Genomic DNA, 21,068 nt, shown 5'->3' on the forward strand with positions numbered 1-21,068 from the left:
TAAAATCTCCCTCAACTTTAATACACGTTATTCAAAGCTTTTCTGATCATTCTTCTCCATCATTATAAAACAAATTCGGTTTATCTGTAAAATATCCACTGAGATCCATTTTATTTGCTTGATCCAAATAAGATTTTGATCAATTGATAGCAAATGTAGCACCCATCTTGCCTAAAGCTTTTCATCTTTAATTCTTAGTGCTGATTAGAACCTACCAGCTTTTTTGAGATATCTAGGACCTCAGCTGCTTTACTCACTTTAAATCGTGACTTTTCGAATGTTTTCTGGGTATTGTGACAGTTTTTGGACGTCCAGTGTATAGGTTATATTCAAAGCTTGTACGACAACGTTAAATTCAGCAACCCAGTTGTATATCGTTACAAATGAAGTTGAAGAGTCTTTATACACTCTAATAATTGTTCGGCGCCTCGAAGCAAACTTAGTGTAAAGTGTTAGTTTTATAACGGTGAAGCAATTTTGTTTAGCAAATAAAGTTTAACCTTAATGACAGCGCTGTTTATAGAGGATATCAAAAGATAATTTCTTCTGCTTTGACTAAATTCATTAGAACTTAATTACCGAATAATTGAACAAATTCACAGACTAAAACATAACTTAACTAGCTTCATTCAAACAAAGATCCAGCGTAGTTTATATTTTTGCCCACCAGAATCGTTAAAGTATTAAATATTTTTTTACCTGTTGAAGGCCACATACTGAATACTAAGGGTTAGAAGTAACCTAGCCTTGTAATTTTTTAAGGTTTCTTTTTTTTTTTTTTTTTGCATTTTTTTAAATCTTTTCACAATTTAATCCCTCTGTACGTAAAAATTTTTAGCGCGCTTTAAATACTTAAATCTTATGATTGCATTTATCAGTAGAAACAAATACATAAAATCTGATTTTGATAAAAAATTTGCATGAAACAACAAGAGTGAACTATATACCTTTTAGTTCATGCAACCTCTTTACGTTCTCAGTTATTGCTGTTTGCATCATTTTAATAAAGTGTTATTACAATGCTTATAATTTAGTACAGCATTTTTTAAAATTTTTTTCTGGTGAAGTGAGTGTACTTAAGTATCAATCATAAGTCTTAAGTATCAAGACAAGAGTTTGAGCAAATCTTCTCTCGAAAGCATAATAAAAGAAAGAGATATGCTCCGTAATTGATAGAATTTGATGTGAAAACGTTGGAACAACATAAAGTACATATATTTGTTAAAATATTTTACACAACAGATTGTGTTTCCAATTAAGAGAAATAATAGTCGCTGCTTACAGATTTAACCGATTAAAAACTAAATATTATTCTAAATATTTAGCCATTAATTCCAAAAGGACGCGATCTAAAATAAATTCAATCGCAGTTTTGCATTGTTTAGTTCTCCTTTCAATAATTAAGTATTTTTTACATTTTGTTTGTTTAAAAAACTGTCAACATTTCGCATAGAATTTTAAAATTACAACAATAAAATTTTAAAATCTCAGAAATAAATGTCAAATCTCTTTAGAAGCAAAAATAACGCTATAATCCACTTAAAAATGCTCGACTTGCTCGCAACGCAAAAGTGACCTCGAAAACAGAATAACGAGAGAAATAGATTTCATACAAGTAAAAAGAGTGGATAAGAATTAATCAATGTTTGTTTTATGCTTAATAAATATTTTAGAACACTGCTGGTTTTTTCCTTATCTAAATGAGATTTTAGCAAAATAAATCCCTGGTAGTTGCTCGAGAAGGTGATAACACCTCGGCTTCTATAACTACTTTTGGAACCAATTTTCCTTTTCGTATATATTTTTAATAGTTAGTTTTAAGAAATTCATTGTCATTTTACTTAGTGTTCACAGTAAAGTTTGTTTTTCTATATTTTTGTTACTTGAATTGGTTGGTATTTATCTAAACTTTGGAATTAGAAAAATTAGAAAGTATGTTTTTAAACAGCCTTCTACAGAAATATTTTATGAAGATCTAGCCGAGGCACCTTTCACAAAACAATAGTCTTGGAAATCAATATATGAACAGGATAATGTAACTTTTATATAGTTGTGTGATTTAAAATAGAGTATTTAAATAAAATTCGTTTTCTAGTGGTCCGTATATACATCGAGCTTACCAAACGGCGATTGCGTCAGGTGGAAGTGGGAGTGAACTTGTCATTTTGACTGTATATACGTAATGCCTCCTCTCATAATTGGGTTTGGCATTCAGACTTAAAGAACGTAAAAGATAAAGATATTAAAGTGAGAAATAGTAATCTTATAGTTATACACCAAATATTGCAGGATAATAAGCTATAAAATGCTAAAGGTTAAGCTAAGTTTTGTTAAGATTTTTAGCTGCATTTACATTTTTACTAACACATCACTAAAAATATCTATTTAAATTATGTATATAGCTTCTGAAAGGTTTTTATATATATATATATATATATATATATATATATATATATATATATATATATATATATATATATATATATATATATATATATATATATATATATATATATAGTATAGTATTTGTTAGATTCATAGGTAGGCATTTATGCTATAGCTACTTGATTTTTTACTATAGATAAATTACATTTATATAAATAAAATTTAAAGTTATAAATACCTCTTCAAGAATCACTAAGATGAAAGTAAATAGTTAATTTCAGTATTTTTATCTTTAGAGAACATAAACCAAAGAAAATAGTTAAATACTTATTTTGATTTTAAGAAAATTAAGTATGTACATATGTAAACTCTGTTTATAGTAAATTCTAATATTTATACAGTATTTAAGTAGATAAATTTAAAACTTCACTTGATTCTCAACTTAAAAGTTGTTTACTTCTAACTTTCATTAAGTAGTAATTAGAATTTTGTAATTTGTAAAACATAAGCAGGTTTTCAACATTTAGTGATAATTGTGACATTGACTTAAAAGTTCTTAGTTCTTAAAATCCTTGTGGTTCTAAAATTCTTGTGTTTTTATGCTACTTTTATATTAGATTTTTTTTCCCAAATGTATATCCAGTGTGTTAAGTGATTTAAGAAGGTCAAGGAAGATGTAATTTAGCATATAATTAAAAATTGATTTCCCAATTTAAAAATGTTTAAACAAGAATCTTTATAAAACAGTTCAAAGTAATTACATATTTAATCATGACTTAAACTATTTTGATAAATTTGAGGTAGTTTTTTTTTTTTTTTTTTAAAAAAAAAAAAAATACTCTTTTTGGAACATATTAACTTGTACTTAACAATCAAGGTAACAGCATATTTATTCATAGTTTTTCTTATTTTAATAGTTTTTTATTTTCATTAACTGCAAAATGGTGAAGTTGTTAAAAAAATTAGGAAATCAAAGATTTGGAAATTTTAATGAAAAGAATGGTTATAAACTATGTTGGGTTTTTTTAAATATGTTTAAATTATTAAGCAATTTCTTTTATTGTTTTTTTTTTTTTTTTATTAAAAAATGAATTTATGAATAAATATTACATAATATAAAATATTTTTCATATAGCTTATTTTTTATAAATATTTTTGTAACTTGAATATAATTCATATCTAGAATTTAGTTATATTCTAATATTTAGCAAAACTACATATATATTTTACTGAGAAGCACTAAAAGAAAGTCCTAAAATGTTATAATTTTAAATAATTAATATTAGCTACCATCTGGTAAGATAAGTATAATTTTTATTTCATTATAATTATTTTTTGTCGTTTTTACAGGAGCATTTGTTTTTTAAAAAAATGTTCTATCTTTGTTTTATATATTTTTTGTAGTTTTTCAAAATTCACAATCAGCAAATCTACAACTTGTAAGTTAAATATCTTCTTCATTTTTATACTTAAACTTTATGTTTTAATATTCTTCATTAAATATATTTGATATACTTTTTTTATATATTTAAAATTTAATCTCATTTTTAGTTTGTTTTGAATTCATTTAGAAACTAACTTATATTCCATTTTAATGTTTTGCATTGTTTTTCCTTTTTGCTTAACTAATTAAGTAAATTACAAAGTGCGTGTTCTTTTCATTTTTATCTTTTATCTTTTGGTTCTTTTTAGTTTTGTTCAAAATCTTTTTTTGAGATATGGCGTTACTAAATCTTGGAGCAGAGGTTTGATCTTATGTAATATTATGCATTGCATCAGTTTAACCTAAGATTACAAAAGTTTTGAAACACTTTTACTTTTTTTTTTCAAATTATAAAATGTGTGAAGATTTATTAGTTTAACATATGTAAGAACCTTTGAATGTTCAAACTTATCTAGTTTGTTATTGCACCACAATTCTTACAATGGCGCTTGACATAAGTTTGATTATAGTCATTTTAAAAATAATTACTTAAGCTTTTGAGTTTCATCAGAGTTAATGAATGGTTTTGCTTAAACTTTTAGGGTTTTAAAGTTAAAGTTAACGATAATTATAGAAAAGTTATAGCTTTTTATAATTCATTTCTATTGCTGTTTAGCTTTATCATAATCTTTCTCCTTCTTTCCCCCCTCCTTTCTCAAACTGGATCAATGTATAAATAGATTAATATCACTAAGAGCAACTTTACTTCAACTTGGCTGCATCAGTATTGTTTTACAATTCTTCAAAAAAATATAGATTCTGATATTCTTCTAAAAAAAAGTTAGAAATAGTAACAAGTAATAAGTTAATTGCTTTTATAAATAAATAAAAAAAAGCATGCATTCTTTTTTTATATGAATAGTCATTAAAATAAAGAACATAGAGACTAAAAGACAGAATTTTTAGTTTTCTTTTGTTTATCAAAAGATTGAGCAAACCTTCTTACCCATACTAACTCTGTTTCTAAAACAATTTGAGTTGGATGTATGTTTTGCATAATGCAGTTTTAAACTAAATATATATTTAGTTTTGTGCAATGATTATTCAGTAAAGATTTTTTGAAAAATAATTATTTGAGGAATAAAAACAACTTCATTAAAGTTTAAAAATAAAAATAAGTTGCCAAAGCCATGAAATGTTTTTGAAATTGTATTGCATAATATATATTTTGGTCTTTTAAAGCTTTTTATCATTACAGCAATATATTCTATATTAAAGTTATCACAACCTTTTTGCAAATTAATGATTAAGGTTTTTCAATGCAATTAAAGTATCCAATAAAGTAATAAATTTTTATTATTTGAATTTAATTTCTATACAAATTAAAAGTAAAACTGCATCTTTCAATGTTTTTATCTAGAAATTTTACTAAATAAAAAGTGTTTTCCATAAAAAAAAATTTGCATTCTTAATAAGAGGTTTATTACAATTGTGAATGTGGATAGCAATCTATAAATTTATTTATAGCATGGATGTGTCAATTATTAGTGCTAACAGATTTTTTTCCTTTGGATGTTTTAGATTGCTTAACTATAGTTCCTATTAAAGAGTTTTTCCTGTTTATTTTTTTAGTTTGTTTGTTAATAATACTTGATTGTCTTTATTATGTGAGTTGAATGAATTATTTGTTAAATATTAGAATAGAGCCAAAGCAATTTTTAATATTTTTTCTGCTGCTATCTACTAGAAGTGAAACTTGAAATGAAAAGTGCATTTATAAATTTCAAACTCAGAAAAATCTATCCATAGTTACAATCTCAGTATTGTGATCAAGCTTTTTAAAGTGAATGGATTTAAAAGTTAAAGTAGCATTTTTTAGTGGCTAATGAACTCAAATTATGATTTTTTTCTTTTTTTTTTTTTAATTTTTTTTTTTGAACTCATTTTTAATGAGTTTTAAGTCTAAAGTTAATATTTATCTCTTGAACCATAATCCTTTATTATTTGATTGAATTCTTATTTGATTGGTCTGTTCTTGTTTTATTCTGCTCTTTTCTTGGTCTGTTCTTGTTTGCTTACACTTTAAGTGTAATGTAAATGAAGTTAGTCATTCGGAAAAAGAAATTCTAATGATGTTTGCATAAAGATGAAATGGTAATTTAAAATTCAAAGTAGACTAAAATGTTATCAAGCAGGTTACATTTTATAAAATGGTGTTAATTTCAAAAATGAAGCCAACCTGAAAACCAGCATAAATCTTAAACAACTTATTGTTTAAGATGAAAAAAACCAGAGTATCACAAATATGAGTTTTTGAGAGAAAGTGAGTTTTATTGCTTATGTTTGAGTGCTTTATGCTGCACACTAGATGTCACATTATGTTGCAAACTAGATATCACTCATACATATTTTTGAGTGTATCATGGTTAATAATATTAAATGAAATAAAATTAGCAAACAATGTTACGTTTGTTGACATCTTTTCTATTGTATAAGTTTGTAACATTTCAATATAGACATCCTTCTTTTTAATATAGAAAAATATCAGAGTTTCAAAAGAGATTAATATAATGCTTAGCACAATGTCTTTTGAAATTCTTCCAGTATTTTTCTTTGTTTTTTTTTTTTTGTTTTTTTATTTTTTGTTTTGTTTTATTGTTTTTTTTTTTAATGTAAAAAAATAATTATTTTTCTGTAAAATACAAGACAGCACTTTTTTTTCATTTGAATAGAATTAAGGAGTTAATTTTAATGAATTTCATTTTAAGCTGAGGATTGTAAACACAATAAGAATTTTTTTGTTTTTATTTAGCACTCTGACTGTATTATAAATTTCACTGTGATTTATTTTATTAAATTAAATGAATTAGTTTGTATATAAGTTGTAAAAAAATATTTTGAATTTTGTTTCTGTTTGCTCTTGTTTCAAGCTTTATTTTCTTACATTGTTTTGTTCAACTTTGAACAGACTTTGATTTAATGTTTAAAGAATGGCTGACAACTAATCCTATAGATTTAGCAATTGATCATTATCTATTATTTTGTATAATGCGCCACATTTGTTCAGAAGGGTTTGCTGAAGATTTAATTTAAATATATATTTTTTGAGTGATACTTTTGTTAAGTATTTCCTTATGATGTTTTCAGATAGTAATCACTTTATCAATGTCAAATGACAGTTTTCTTCTAGCTTCTTTTTTTCATTTTCGTCCTTGGTTTTTAGTTTTTCTTAAATTTATTGTTATGTAAAAAAAATGTTTGTTTAATAGTTTTTTTTGTTGTAACAGTAAAATTTACCTTCAAAAAATGAGTGTTTATATCTTCAACCCACAATCACATAAACAATTTCAAAATCATGACAGTATTGAGGTGTACCAATCTAATAACAAAATAATGCAGGAAGCTGTTGAAAGGGATCAGAAAAATGATTATCATACTGTCATTGTGCAAAATAGTGTTAACCTTTCAAGAAATATTTCCAACAGTATTTCAATCAAAGTACCTAAACGTTATTGCATTCAGGTAATATAAGCCAATTTTTATATATATTTTTAATGTATGAGCCTAGATAACATTCTTATGGTTCAAAAAATATTTTTTTAAAATTATTTAGAACACTAATAATAATAATGATGATCTTATTGTAAGCAGTATTTTTGTATGTTTAGTATAACTTTTTACAGGTAGAGAAATTAACTTATAAAAGGACTTGCTGCAAACATTTTTTTTTGGCTTAAAAGCTGTTTAATTTAAGTATTTGTTTTAATAAATCTTTATTTTAGTTAATAAATAAATATTTACTTAAGTAAACTGTGTTTTTGTGGTAATATCATAAATTTCAATGTCTTAATAATAAGTTTTATGAATTGATAATGTCTGGTTTTATTTATTTACCTTATTATTGCAACAGTTTCTCAATAATAGTATAAAGTAATATATATTTTTTTTGTTAAATCAATAATCAGACAAATTTGTTTTATAGTACTGAAATATACAAAGATTTCAGTGATTACTGAAAATTTTAGGCTAATACTTTGATGACTAAGAACTTTATTAAACTTTTTTTTTTAAGTTTAATTTTTTAGGGTTTTTTTCCACATAAAAAACGTTTAATTTCTCTTAAAATCTTTTTTTTTTTTAATTGCTGTTATCATTACATTTTGTTATTACCATCAAGTTAAATGTATTATGTGCTTTACCATCAAGTTTAATGTTACATGTTTTAGCCTCCAATTTTACAAGCATGTTTCAATGGCAACGCTGAAGAAATACGTTCATTGATTGAGAGGGGAGCAGATGTAAATTATCAGGTTTGAAAGTGCTAATATTGTTACAATCTGTTGCTGATCTTTAAATGTACAATGTCTGATGTGAAACAGAATGTTTTGAAAAATGTTTCAATGTGTTGTTATAAAGCTTTTTTAAGAAATTGACAACATACTGATTGACTTATTTAGCTACAAGCTAAGAGTATTAAAAAAACTGCTAAAATACAAATGCTAATCAATGTATTTTCATTAGCTTGGAATTTTTATTAGTACATTTTTAAATTGAATTTTTTTAAACTTCTTTTAAACTTTTTTAGGATATTAAAGTAAAATATTTTTCAGAGCAAAATGTCATAAGATGATTTTAATTATATAATATAGGACTCAGAGAAGCGTACCCCACTTCATGCAGCAGCTCATTGCGGAGAAGTTGAATGTGTTAAGGTTCTTTTATCTCATGGTATTTACTTTTGTCTTTTTTTAATTTTAACTGAATGAATCTTAATCCATTAAGTAATTATTGCTAATTATTTTCTTGGTTATAATAGGTGCTAAAGTCAATGCCAAAGACTCCAGGTGGTTGACTCCATTGCATCGTGCTTGTGCATCTGGCAGTGAGGTTGTTTTTTAGTAACAGTAGTAAATTATTAGAAATATGTATTTATCAATAGTATAATGATGAATAAATAAAAAATTTTATCCTTTACATTTCAGATCTCTAGGCCTATTCTAAATCAGTTTTTTAAAAATTAGTTTTTTTTAAACCTCAGTCATGTATTCGTATCTTACTGGAGCATCAAGCTGATGTTAACTCTCGTGATAAAAACTGGCAAATTCCTCTTCATATTGTAGCTGCACACAATTATCTCCCTGCTGCTGGTAAGAATTTTATTAAATACATTATTCTTAAACAATTATTACAAATAGTATTAAAAAAGAAAAAATACTTCACTTTGTTTTACTTATAAAGACTCTAAATGAAGTAATTTTTCTTCTTCTTTTTTTTTTTTTCTTTCTTAAAAAAAAACAAAACAAATCAACTTATATCTTCAACTTATAACTTTTAATACTTTGTTTGTTTTTCTGTTTTTATAAATAAGGTATTTCAAAAAACTTTTTATTTTAATGTTAATGGGTACATTGAACTGTTTTTTAATTTTAGCCTGATTTTTAGATGCTCTCCTACCTCAAGTTAGTAATGTTAACATTACAGATAGGGCTGGTCGGTCAAGTTTACATCATGCTGCTTACAATGGCCATGCTGAGGTTTGGTGTTATTTATGACTGTTTGTTTTCAAAAAATTATTGATTTTTAAATCTAAAAATTTGAATCTTACACTGTTAATTAACTTATTATTTAAAAAAAAAATTTTTTAATTTGTAATATTAGATGCTGACGCTGCTGCTTTTTCGTGGTGCCAATATCAATGCTACAGATAAAAAGGATAGAAGACCTATACATTATGCTGCTTTCATGGGTAGGTTTTTAGCAACTGTGACAATCAGTTTAGTAGAATAATCAGGATCAAAATTTTATATTTTTTACAGGCCCCATTTTATGAACCTTGAGCAATATGCAATTAAATGTTGATCAAAATATTTAATTGAGGGTAAACTAACATTTCTGCAAGTGTCTTAGAAAATTTAAAAAAACTTTACAATTTAAAATTGCTCACATAAAATTAAAATTTTCCAAAAAAACATATAAAATAATAAATTTAAAATTTATTTTTTATATTCTTAATAAATTTTGTAAATTGCAAAAGCAGTTTATAAACCTAAAGTTGTAAAATAATTATGGAGCAATTTATAAATCTAAAATTATAAATTAGTAATAAGCATAAAATTTTTATGATAAAAAATTTCTTATTAATACATAAAGTATTCATAAAAAATTTCTTATTAATACATAAAATAACATTAAATGTTAAATACTATTAAAAATATTATTAATAAATTGATAATTGATAATAAATATTATTACCAAATACCAATAAATATGAGCTTACTTTTTTTTTTTTAGGCCACTCAGAGATACTTCATCGATTAGCTAGCAATAATGCAGAATTAAATTGTGCAGATAAAAAGGTTTCACCATAGTATTTTGCAAAAATATTAAAAATTTGTTTTTTACTTGTTATATGAAGGAATAAACAATTCTTTGGAAGTTAAGTTTTTTTGAAAGTTAAGTTTCTTTGTAAGTTGGCAATTTTTAGTAAATTAAATTTGATGCATTTTAATTAAAATGGAGATTATAATAAAAGCAAATCTTAATGCTTAAAAGCTTTTTATCAGGTGTAAAGTTTACAACAAGTCTAATGCCAATTAGCATCCAGTAAATTTAAGCTTGTTGTGATTTTATTTTCATTAGCAACTAAAATGTTTCAAGCAACAGAATAGGATAGAAAATTGTAGGGCAATTTTTTAAAAAATTTATATTTTTAAGGGTTATACACCTCTTCATGCTGCTGCATCTATGGGTCAAGCTGAGGCATTATCAGATCTCTTAGATCTTGGGGCAAACGTAAGTCCCTTACAAATATGTTTTGTAATAATAATTGTTATATTAAAATAGATCCAAACACAATGTTTTCGCTTTCTTACATTCTTACCTTACAGTTATCTTTTTAAAATACACTACTAATCACAATCCATTCATTTTTAATTTTTTAAGGTAAAAATGCAAACAACGGCTGGCAACACTGCTTTGCATATTGCCTGTTTGAATGGACAAAGTGGTATTATTGTTGACCTGATGCTGCATGGTACAGAAATAAATGCTGTTAACCACAAAATGCAGGTTTTACATATTTGACTAATTTTTAATCAGAATTTATCAATTATAGTAGTAAAAAGTATGCATTACTTTACTGTTATATATACATTTTTTATGTATATCCTTTGAAAGTTGCTTTTACTATATTATTTGTTATTTTATTTTTGAATTATATTTTTTGTTATTTTGTTTTTAAGTCCGCATTACATATGGCTTGTGCAAGTCACGCTGGTGGGGCTTGTATTGATTTATTACTTCAAAATGGAGCTGATCCAAATATGGCAGTATGGAAAATCTTAAAATTGTTTTACTTTATTAATAAATGTTATTAATGTGTTCTGATTGATTTTACTAACCTTGTTCTGTTATTAGGAGTAAAAGGGTTGAGATAAAGTTCTATCATACTTTCAGGATACATTCGGTCGAACTGCAATTCATATTTGCGCTGTACATGGTCATGTATCACGGGTTCGCTCATTAATTGAAAAAGGTGCAAATATTAATGTCATAGACAAAAATGGAAATTCACCACTGCATCTAGCTGCAAGACATGGTCATGAGTTATTTGTACTTGAACTTTTAAGCAATGGAGCAGATCCATATGAGTAAGAGTTATTTCTTTTAAATCTTGATGATTTTCTAATAATTATTTTTCTCTGGTAAGTTTTAGATATTTTTTTAAAAAATTTTTCTTTAAAGGCGTGGGGAGGACTCGATGACTGCATTGCATATGGCTGCATTAGGTGGTTTCACTGGATGCTGTCGTACTCTTATTGCAAATGGATGTAATGTAAATTCTATTGATAGTAATGACCGAACTCCTTTGCACTGTGCTGCATGTTCAGATAGCCATGAATGTTTGCAGTTACTACTGAGACAAGGTATGTGTTAATTTTGAATTTAATACTTTTTCTTAGATCTCTATTTATTTAAAATTTATTTGAAATTAAGTATTTAACAAAAATATTGGCAATAAATTGATTGTTATAAAGTTACCTGTTGAATAATCTGATATGGAATTTTCAGGTGCTGAGTATGACCTTTCTGATAAACTTGGAAGAACACCTCTGCACTATGCTGCTGCATACATTAACCATAAATGTGTTAAGTTTCTTTTGGCAAAAGGATGTGTTGTTGATAAACAAGACACTAGTGGCTGCTCCCCTTTACATTATGCTTGTGCTAAAGATAAAGATGGGTTGTAAGACTTTTTACAAATATTTAAGCTTTTAATAAATATTTAAACATAAGCTTTTTAATACCTGCCATGTTTCAAGATTAATGCAGCATTATTGAATATAGTTAAGTTTATGTGCAGCTGTGAATTAATTTTACAAAACACTTTTTCTTTTTTTTTTTTTCATTGCCATCATTTTTTTTTTTTAGCAAAAAAAGTTAATTTACATGATTTTCGATAATTAGTAAAAAAACCAATATTCATTTACATTCAACATCTATTTCATCTATTTAAAATATATGCTGACTTCAGAGACTTTACTTTGAGTTACTAGATGCTATTTAAACTATGAGTATTTTTGTTCTTTTCATTCAATTATTAATTTATATGTTGCAAATAAAAAAAAAATATAGCTTCTTCAATTGTTAAAATGATTACATAGAAGCAATTGTTTTAATCTAGAAAATACTAATACACGGCCTTCATCCCTTAAGATGGCTGACACTTTTTAAGTTAAATTTATTAAAGAAATTATTTCTTAAAAACTTTCATAAATTTTAAAAAAGTAGCAGTGATTAATGATTTAGTTAGTTTTAAAAATATCTGTTATATTATTAAGTATTACTGAAAAAAGGTTTTACTAATAATTAATAATATAAAAAATATTTAGTTTGACAGATATATAGCAGGTTTGTCTTGAGAAAGATAAAACATGTTTGCTTAATGTTAAGGCTTTTCCATCTATTTTAGAACTGTAGAGTTGCTTCTAAAAAATGGAGCTGATGGAAATAAGCAAGACAAAAGAGGTTTTGTTCCACTTCATTATGCAGCTCTAAATGGTCATAAGTCAACAATTCAGATGGTAGGTTATCAATATAGGATGTCTATATTATTAGAATTCTTTATATTTTAAAATATAAACCCTGCTAGTAAACCTTAAGATTTCCTAATTTTACTGTTACAATATTATCAATCAACTTTGTCAATAGTTCTGTACAAGTCTCATTTGAGTGAGGTTTGCATGTTAAACAGAATCTTTTAAGTTTCAAAAAATGTTTAAGGAAGGTAAAGAGAGAAAATGGATATTATTGATTTAATGTGTTTTACAGGAAGATTTATTTGTATATAACTCTTTATAATCTTTATACTTTTTTTTAAGCTGTTGGATGTTTTTGAAGAAAAAGCAAAAACTTCAAAAAACTCAGATGAGACATCTCTTACAACGCCTCTACATTTTGCTGCATTTTATGGTCATGAGCAAGCATTATCAGCTCTTATGACTCACTATAAAAACCTGAATGCAAAAGATGACAATGGGTGTACAGCTTTGGATTTGGCCTCATATGCTGGTCACACAAACTGTGTTAGTTTATTGCTGACAAGTGAAAGTCAGACAGATGTTTTAGTTTATTCACACAAGTCAAAAAGGACTGCTTTGCATGCAGCAGGTACTTTTTGTTTTTGAAAAGAGGTTTGTTTTATTAGTGACATAAATTAGAATTTATTTTTATTTTCTAATTGCACAGCTAAAATGAATAATTTATGAAAGAAAAAAATTAAGCAAATCTATGTAAAAGTTTTCATTTTACATTTTAATATAAAATATACATAAATAATAAGCAAATATGTAAAAGTTAAAAATTTTCTTAAAAATTTATGTATATACATTTATGTGTTAAGCATTTCCATTTAACTTAATTCAGGTAGTTCATATCATTTGTACATAAAATTGCTTTTCCACCAAATAATTTCTCAAAGTTAGTGAACAATTCTGCACTCTGTTTAACTGTAGTTGCATAAATCCAAGAAGGTTTGTATTTTGATTTTAGCATACAATGGTCATACTGAATGCTTGAAGTTACTACTTAAAAATGCTGAAGCTGAAGGAGTAGTAGATTGTTTGGATGGGCAAGACAGGTATGAATAGGCTAAACAATCTAGTTAGCAGCAAAAAGCTAAATTATTAAAAAGAAAAAAAGTTTTTTAAATTTAACAGATATAGCACTTATTATAGCTGGTTTAATAAAATGCCACCTTTTTTAAAAAACTTGGTAAGATCTGCTTTTTAAATTGCAAAAGTAAAGATATTTTAGTAAAAGTTGAACTTTTGAACAGTACTGTATGTATGTTTATATTTTCGAATTTCAAAACAATTTTTTTTTATAAATAAACTGGAGAACAAACTGAATCATGCTTGAAGTTGTTAAATCATCACTTGAAGATGAAAAATTGGTTGTTCAAGGTCTTTTGGGTATGACCCTGTCTAACTGATTGTTCAGGATCTTACCCAGATATCGCTAAGTACAGTGTGTCTACAGCACTCAGTGACAATAATCTAGTTATAGACCAAGTAATCCAAAAACCTGATTGGACTAAAGTTATCCTAACTTTTTTATAGTGTTTATTTAAAATTTATTTAAGTTTATTAATGGAAGGATTGTTTTTGTCTTATTTTGTTATTTTTGTCAAGCAACAGGTCTATAGGTTGATAATTTTTTTTAAGAAAAATATTGTGTATTAAAAGGGGAGACTAAACACAAATCAATCTCATTTTTTTTAATCCCATTTAGTTCATTTTTGACCACCTTGATTGCAGAGATTGTGTCTTCATACAGTGTGTAGCCATGTGCTTCCAGCATAAGTTTATCAATGGAAAATGCCCATAGGTGCTTCCATGACTGAACCAAAGCACATAATGTGCCAAAAAAAGTTGTTTTATACTTCAAGGAACCATTTTTTATCCATAAATTTCCCAATTACTTTATCAACACATTTAATCACTTCTTAAGTTAAGATGATTTTTTAAATTTTCAAGAAATTTTAAATATTTTTTTCATAAAATTCACCAACATCTCTTTAATTTACCAAAAGCTCCTTCTGCTGCCATTTCTGTACTAATCAATCTGAATTTAACTTAGCACTTTTCTTCTAAAAGAATATTATCTTAATAAGGTTTTATTTACCATGCTTGTATTAGAAAATCACCAGCCCCAAAAGTCAAAAATATACTTATGAGTTATAACAATTTTCACTAGTTTTTAACCATAGATTTTAAATAATTCATGAGTATTTTCATGCACTCCAAAACTTGCCCAAGTAAAAATACTTTTGAAATTCACCTTCCCTAAGAAGATAGAGTAAAAAAAATTTTAGTCTATTATCTTTTTGGAGTAGATAATTGTGTAATATCACTTTAAGGGATCATGACTTCCTAGTGGACTTTTTATTGGAATGTTTGATAATCAGTAACTGTAAATGCATACAGAAGTTGCTATCTAATATTCATTTTCAATTTTAGTTCTTTTTGGAGAAAATAAATTGCCAGAAAAATTTTGCTTTTTTCTCTTTCCCACTATAATTTCACCCTCAATTTAATAACTGTGATCTACAATTTAAGTCATTTCTAATAAATTGTAATTATAGTAACCTTGAGATTGATTAATAGCCTCTCAACTTTAAATAGATTGATGTTTCCAAGGTAGTTATCTTTTTTATATGCAAAAGTATATAATTAAAGGTTCCCCTTGATACAAGAACAGTTTCTTCAGTTTCCAGTTTCCCACCACACGCTATCTCTTAAAAAGCATTTAGCAACTATGACTCTCCATTTAGTATTTTCTTGAATTATAAAGAGTTTATATATTGTTTTATTTTTTATTTGTCTTTATTTTAATCAAATGTCTCCTCTTTTGGATTGTTAATGCTATTGCAGTGCAGTTGTTTTTTTTTCTAAGAAACCAGTTTCTTCAATCTTAATAATTTAATGTCAGAAGCTTTTTCATTTCAGTTATGTTTGCTTGTTTCATCATCATCAGTATATCAAAGTTTTTTATAATGTCAGAAGTTTTTGCATTTCAGTTATGTTTGCTTGTTTCATCGTCATCAGTATATTAAAGTTTTTTGGTTACATATAGAATCTTAGGATTGAAAGCACATGGGTTCAATTTAGTTAATATTTAACTCAATAACAACATTTTTTGTCAGTTGTTTAACTTAACAAAGTTGATTAACATAATAGAATTTAGTTTCACGGGTCAAATAAATTGCACCACAATCAGCTTCTTTAAATAAGCATAAATATGTTTTAACTTTTTTCTTCATGTTATTTCCTTATTTAACATTCTTTTCAGTTTTTCTCATGAATTTCAAAATTTTTAATGTTTTTTTTAAATCAGAACACCGCTTATGTTAGCTGTTATGAATGGACATCGTGATAGTGTGTTACTTTTACTGGAACAGTCAGCTAATCCTAATGCTGTTGATGTTAATGGGATGACTGCAACTCATAGAGGCGTAAGCTGTCTGCAATTTTGAGTAAAATGATTTTAGATTTCACATATATCTTTATTAAGCAAAGTTAAAGATTTGTTTTTATTTTTAGGCCATATGTGGTCATGAAGAATGTGTGGATGCACTACTCAATGCAGGAGCTGATCCTAATGCTAGGTATGCTGTTTAATCTGTAGTTGCTGTTGAAAGAATTTGACCGCTGCTTTTTTATTTGCAACTTTAAAATTTAAACATAAAAGCTGGTGAGATTTTTTTGTTGCTATAATTATTATTATTTTAACAGTATTAACTTCTGTAAAAGTCTCTATTAAATTGAACAAAGAAAAAAAAAAAAAAAAATTAAATGCTCAATCTTTTGCACACAATTTTAATTATTATATAGTTGATAAAGTTAGTTTTTTTTTGTTTTATTTTTCTTCATTCTTTATCCTTGAATTGATATCAATTAGAGATATTCATGGTCGTACACCAATAACCTATTCTGCTATATGTGATCATATTGGCATTCTTGGCACATTGATTCAATCTGGTGGATTAGCATACAATTTAGATGCCAAAAAGTATTCTGCGTTGCATTGGGCATGTTACATCGGTAAAAAAGTATTTATAATTATCAAAAACTGCTGAGGTTTAATAATTTCTCTATGATTCTTAATGAAATAAAACGAATAGAGGTCAGATTTTTGCACAAAGCTTATCTTGTTTCACTTAGCAAAATAAGTCTAGTCAAAAAGAATCTTAACAAGATGAACATTCTACAATATCCTAACTAATCTAAATTAAACTAAACAACCTGCATTGGTAAAAAAAAAAAGAAAAATTTGCAAGAACATACAGTAGCATGCAAAAGTTTATAAACAGATTATTGTAAGACTATTGACGTCCAATGCAAACGATCTTGTGCAAATTTCATTTGGGCGTAGCAAAAATTTAACAATATTAATGGTTTCTTGGCAGGACAATGACCAAACAAATTATGTTGAAGCAGGCAATGTTTTGTAATATCTACGCTACACTTAACAACATAATTCTTGCTCAAAATGCTATTTAACTTAACAGCACTTTTGCAAGGATCTTGTTTTGATTTTCTGTTCTGCCTTGATGTTCTGTAGTTATCTTTGCCTGCTTGGACAATTCTTGTTTTCATTTGTCTTTTGGTCTCTATATCTCTTAACTAATATGCTTATTGTTGATTTAGCCACATCATAAAGCTCAGAAATTTGCTTATAAGGAATCTTCTTTTCTACAACATGTGTTAATAAATTTTTCTTTTCTTGTGATGATTCCTTAGACTTTTCCATTATTTTTTAAATTCTATTTAAGGTAAATATAATCTCCAGTGAGTTAATTTTAATATAAATACATTTTTCTTGATTTTCTTAATGGGCATGGAACTGTTTGTAAATTTTTGCACGGTTACATTTTCAATAAAAATTGATTTTCTTCATTCGATTATAAGTTATAATTTTTTTGAATATATTAAACTATGTAATCACATTATAGGAACAATTGTTAAAAATTTCGTTCATTTTCAGTGAAAAGACAAAAAATTATGGCAAAAAAACTTGAAAAATTTAGCTGTTTATAAACTTTTGCATGCTATTGTATGCAAGGTACTGAGGGGATATTTTGACGCAATTTACAATTACTGTACACTCTGCATCATAGAACTTTTTTGTACATTATTTGTTAACCAGTTTGAGTAAAACTGGTTAACAAATCTGAATTCTTATTCACTTATTCAATTTCCTCAAATGTCAATGTCATCCCTTATTAAGGATTACATTAAAACATTCATAGTTGTGTTTTTATCTTGTGAATTTGTCTAGCCTGCATGCACAGCAAGGTCATAGTAGAGATTTTAAAATTCAATAGCACAGAATAAATTTCTAAATATTCATATGCAAAGGAAAATTTAAAGCATAAAAAACAAAATTAAATATATAGATAAATCAATCATATTGTGGTGATCAGATTTTCTAATGGCTCTTAAGTTGATAATTTTTTTGTGCTTATTTTGGCACAGTTATGTGAATAAATGGCTTCAAAATACGGCATAAGTACTTGAATGTGAGAACTCAACATTTTCAACCAATTGCTTTAGTAACTTTGGAAAATGTTTCTTTTCAACAAAGGTGCATTTGTTCATTTGCCATGCTGTCTTAACATTCATTTCTGCCATGCTGCCATAACTTGAATAAACCCAAAATGGCTGTAAAATACTGCTAGCGTGTGCAGGCACAGCCTGCTATATCCCATTTGGCATCACTAACTCAAGAACTTTATGTGAAATGTGGAAATTGTGTCCATCAAAAAAGTTTCAAAAAGGCTTTTGTTCTCTACAAAAATCTTTTCAAACCATTCAACAAACTGCATATTCCATTCAACCTGACAAAGAGCAGCTGTATTTAGTGCTTTCAGGCCCACCATTAAAACAAAAGCTACACAGATATAAACCTTTACCAGTTACCAAGTTTCAAAGCATGTAAAATTGACAACTATTCATCTGGTATTTGTATGGTTGGACAAGCTTTGGCTGTATTCTGTTTCTTTTAATGGTTTATCACCATAATATGGTTGGTACTATCTTATTTTTTGTTGCAATTGTGATCCTTATGGACTCCAACAAGTATCCATATTTCCTTGATCAAATTTTGTTTTTGAATTTCCTTCCATCTTTCATCTACTTGTTAATTTTCACTCAATTATCGTGTATCAAGTTCACTATCTTACCTGTATTATATTCATATAATAGTTTAATTTCATGTAAAATACTATTCATATGAATAAATGCTTGGAAGAATTATAAGGAAGAACATTATGTCTGAGAAACCTATTACTTCTTATGGAATCAATTCCCAGACCAGAATATTCTTTCTTTCAATTTGATTTGCCATCAGAATATAGTTCTATATGTAATATACTTCTACATTGATTTTTTCAGAGCTCGAAAGTCAAGATACATTTAATACAGTTATAAGTTATTTTGACAATTTGTTAAACTAACCCTGTAATGCTTCACTTGTGTTTTCTCAAAATGCTTATGAAATAATCAATTTTTACAAATGTAATTATTCCTAAAGCTTCTTAAGTTATTATGAAATTAATATTTGTTAAAAGTAAGTAATGTATTTTTTATTTATGTTTTATAGAAATAAAACGTAATGTTAGTTTTGAGCTGCCATACTTGCTGATAGTCTTATTACATAAGCAATATCACTTGTCATTTAACGTGAAAACGAAAGTTGACACACTTTATAGAGAGTTATTTTGTATTTTAATCTTTTAATACTTTAATAGAAGAGGTTGGCAAGAGAAATTGGGAATAGAGGTTGGGATGGCTTTTACAATGGGGTGTCAAATCAATATCCAAGTTACCCTGCTTTACCTTACCTATATATGCGTGCGTGCGTGCGTGTGTGTGTGTGTGACAAGGCTCTCGCTAATTTAGTCTCGTGAAGTCGCGATCTCGACAGTTAAGTGTGCCGAATTTGGTTCACAACAACAAACCTTAGTTTTTATGTCGTTATCATCATGATTTCGTATCGACAAAACGAGATATCACGAGACGTTGTGCGAGAGTCTGACCTCTAAAATACCATTCTAGACACTATTCTTTCAAGTTTCTTTACACTTTTCTATTGGTTTTTTTTCTTTCTTTTTTTTTTTTTTTTTATTGGTTTGACTGAATAACATTAAAAGTTTTCCCAATGGTTTTTAATTTTTTCTAAATAGGAAACGAAAGCTGTACAGAACTTCTTCTCGAAGTATGACCTTTTTTTAGAATTTTAAGAGGTTTAGAGTTTTGTTAATAGTGTTATTGTATTTTGTTACTATATTTATAAAATATTCTTTTAAGGAAAATTCAAAAACAGCATTAAATGGAAATTCCTTCTCACCAGTTCACTGCGCAGCGTAAGCAGGCTTTAGTATATAAAATGTATATAATCTTTTTGTTTTTACAAACCGTTTTTTATAATAAACTGCTTTTTTTTTTTGTTGTTGTTCTCTGATTTTAGGTTCAGAGGTAATGAACCGTGCTTAGAAGTTCTACTCGATGTGCTGGGTAACGATGTCATAAAATTAGTAGACTCGAAAGGAAGGTCAGAAATATGAACTATTATATTTAATAAAAAAGTTTATTAATTTATAAAATTTTTTTAAAACATTTAAAACAAAAGTTTTTTGTTTTTTTTATTTATTTTTTTTTTTTGAAAAAAAAAAAACCTGAAAAATTTGAAATAATTCATAAACCTGAGTACCGGTTGATGGGAACATAAGTATTTTTCAGGCTTTCTTTCTAATGTTGGTGCTTGTTTTTTTCTCTTTTAAAGAACACCTCTGCATGCTGCATCTTTCAACGATCATACAGATTTCATTCAACTACTTATTGAGCACGGTGCTGATGTAAATGTAGTAGATAAATGCAATCAAACTCCGTTGATGATTGCATCAAAGCGTGGAAGTTTTAACGCTTTAGGTAAAGGGTTCTCTTTTAAGATTTTATTATAACCATACTACAAACTCTAAATATCGCTTCATTTTCCAAATGTGCTTCATTAAAATGCTTTTAAACAAAAAATAAAAAAGACATTAAAAAAAAATAGTACAATTTAATTATTCTTACATAGTCAGTCAAAGAAAGTCAATAATATCATTTGGTAAGCTCCACTTAGGACGTCTTAAGTCTTATTTTCAATCAAGGATGTTTAATAAAGCTTATATTATTACTTAGACGTTCTATTGGAA

General features: G+C 26.6%; 1 protein-coding gene across 3 annotated transcripts in view; it reads left to right on the forward strand.

Moving 5' to 3' along the window:
- The first annotated feature begins 2,093 nt into the window (after nt 1-2,093).
- The window catches only part of LOC145189782 (uncharacterized), a 19,875-nt gene continuing 900 nt past the window's right edge, over nt 2,094-21,068 (forward strand). The window contains exons 1-27 of one of the 3 annotated variants that reach the window (XM_090089606.1): nt 2,094-2,247; nt 3,790-3,824; nt 4,078-4,130; nt 8,035-8,118; nt 8,458-8,536; nt 8,625-8,695; nt 8,847-8,955; nt 9,251-9,342; nt 9,467-9,554; nt 10,100-10,164; nt 10,523-10,600; nt 10,751-10,876; nt 11,050-11,136; nt 11,264-11,457; nt 11,552-11,733; nt 11,879-12,053; nt 12,780-12,891; nt 13,189-13,477; nt 13,859-13,946; nt 16,205-16,322; nt 16,411-16,475; nt 16,769-16,911; nt 20,055-20,086; nt 20,179-20,234; nt 20,339-20,422; nt 20,654-20,799; nt 21,055-21,068. The exon at nt 21,055-21,068 is cut by the window's right edge and continues 66 nt beyond it. In XM_090089606.1, coding sequence (XP_089945732.1) covers nt 4,104-4,130; nt 8,035-8,118; nt 8,458-8,536; nt 8,625-8,695; nt 8,847-8,955; nt 9,251-9,342; nt 9,467-9,554; nt 10,100-10,164; nt 10,523-10,600; nt 10,751-10,876; nt 11,050-11,136; nt 11,264-11,457; nt 11,552-11,733; nt 11,879-12,053; nt 12,780-12,891; nt 13,189-13,477; nt 13,859-13,946; nt 16,205-16,322; nt 16,411-16,475; nt 16,769-16,911; nt 20,055-20,086; nt 20,179-20,234; nt 20,339-20,422; nt 20,654-20,799; nt 21,055-21,068 — 2,604 coding nt within the window. In that variant the 5' untranslated portion in view covers nt 2,094-2,247; nt 3,790-3,824; nt 4,078-4,103. Of the gene's footprint in view, nt 2,248-3,583; nt 3,682-3,789; nt 3,825-4,077; nt 4,131-5,717; nt 7,331-8,034; nt 8,119-8,457; nt 8,537-8,624; nt 8,696-8,846; nt 8,956-9,250; nt 9,343-9,466; nt 9,555-10,099; nt 10,165-10,522; nt 10,601-10,750; nt 10,877-11,049; nt 11,137-11,263; nt 11,458-11,551; nt 11,734-11,878; nt 12,054-12,779; nt 12,892-13,188; nt 13,478-13,858; nt 13,947-16,204; nt 16,323-16,410; nt 16,476-16,768; nt 16,912-20,054; nt 20,087-20,178; nt 20,235-20,338; nt 20,423-20,653; nt 20,800-21,054 lie in introns of those variants that run through there. The other 2 variants (XM_090089607.1, XM_090089605.1) reach the window with 2 other exon arrangements.

This window comes from Hydra viridissima, unplaced genomic scaffold (genome assembly GCF_058129835.1).
Source record: "Hydra viridissima isolate aposymbiotic clone 2 unplaced genomic scaffold, HvirCarnegie_v1 scaffold_6, whole genome shotgun sequence".
NCBI lineage: Eukaryota > Metazoa > Cnidaria > Hydrozoa > Anthoathecata > Hydridae > Hydra > Hydra viridissima.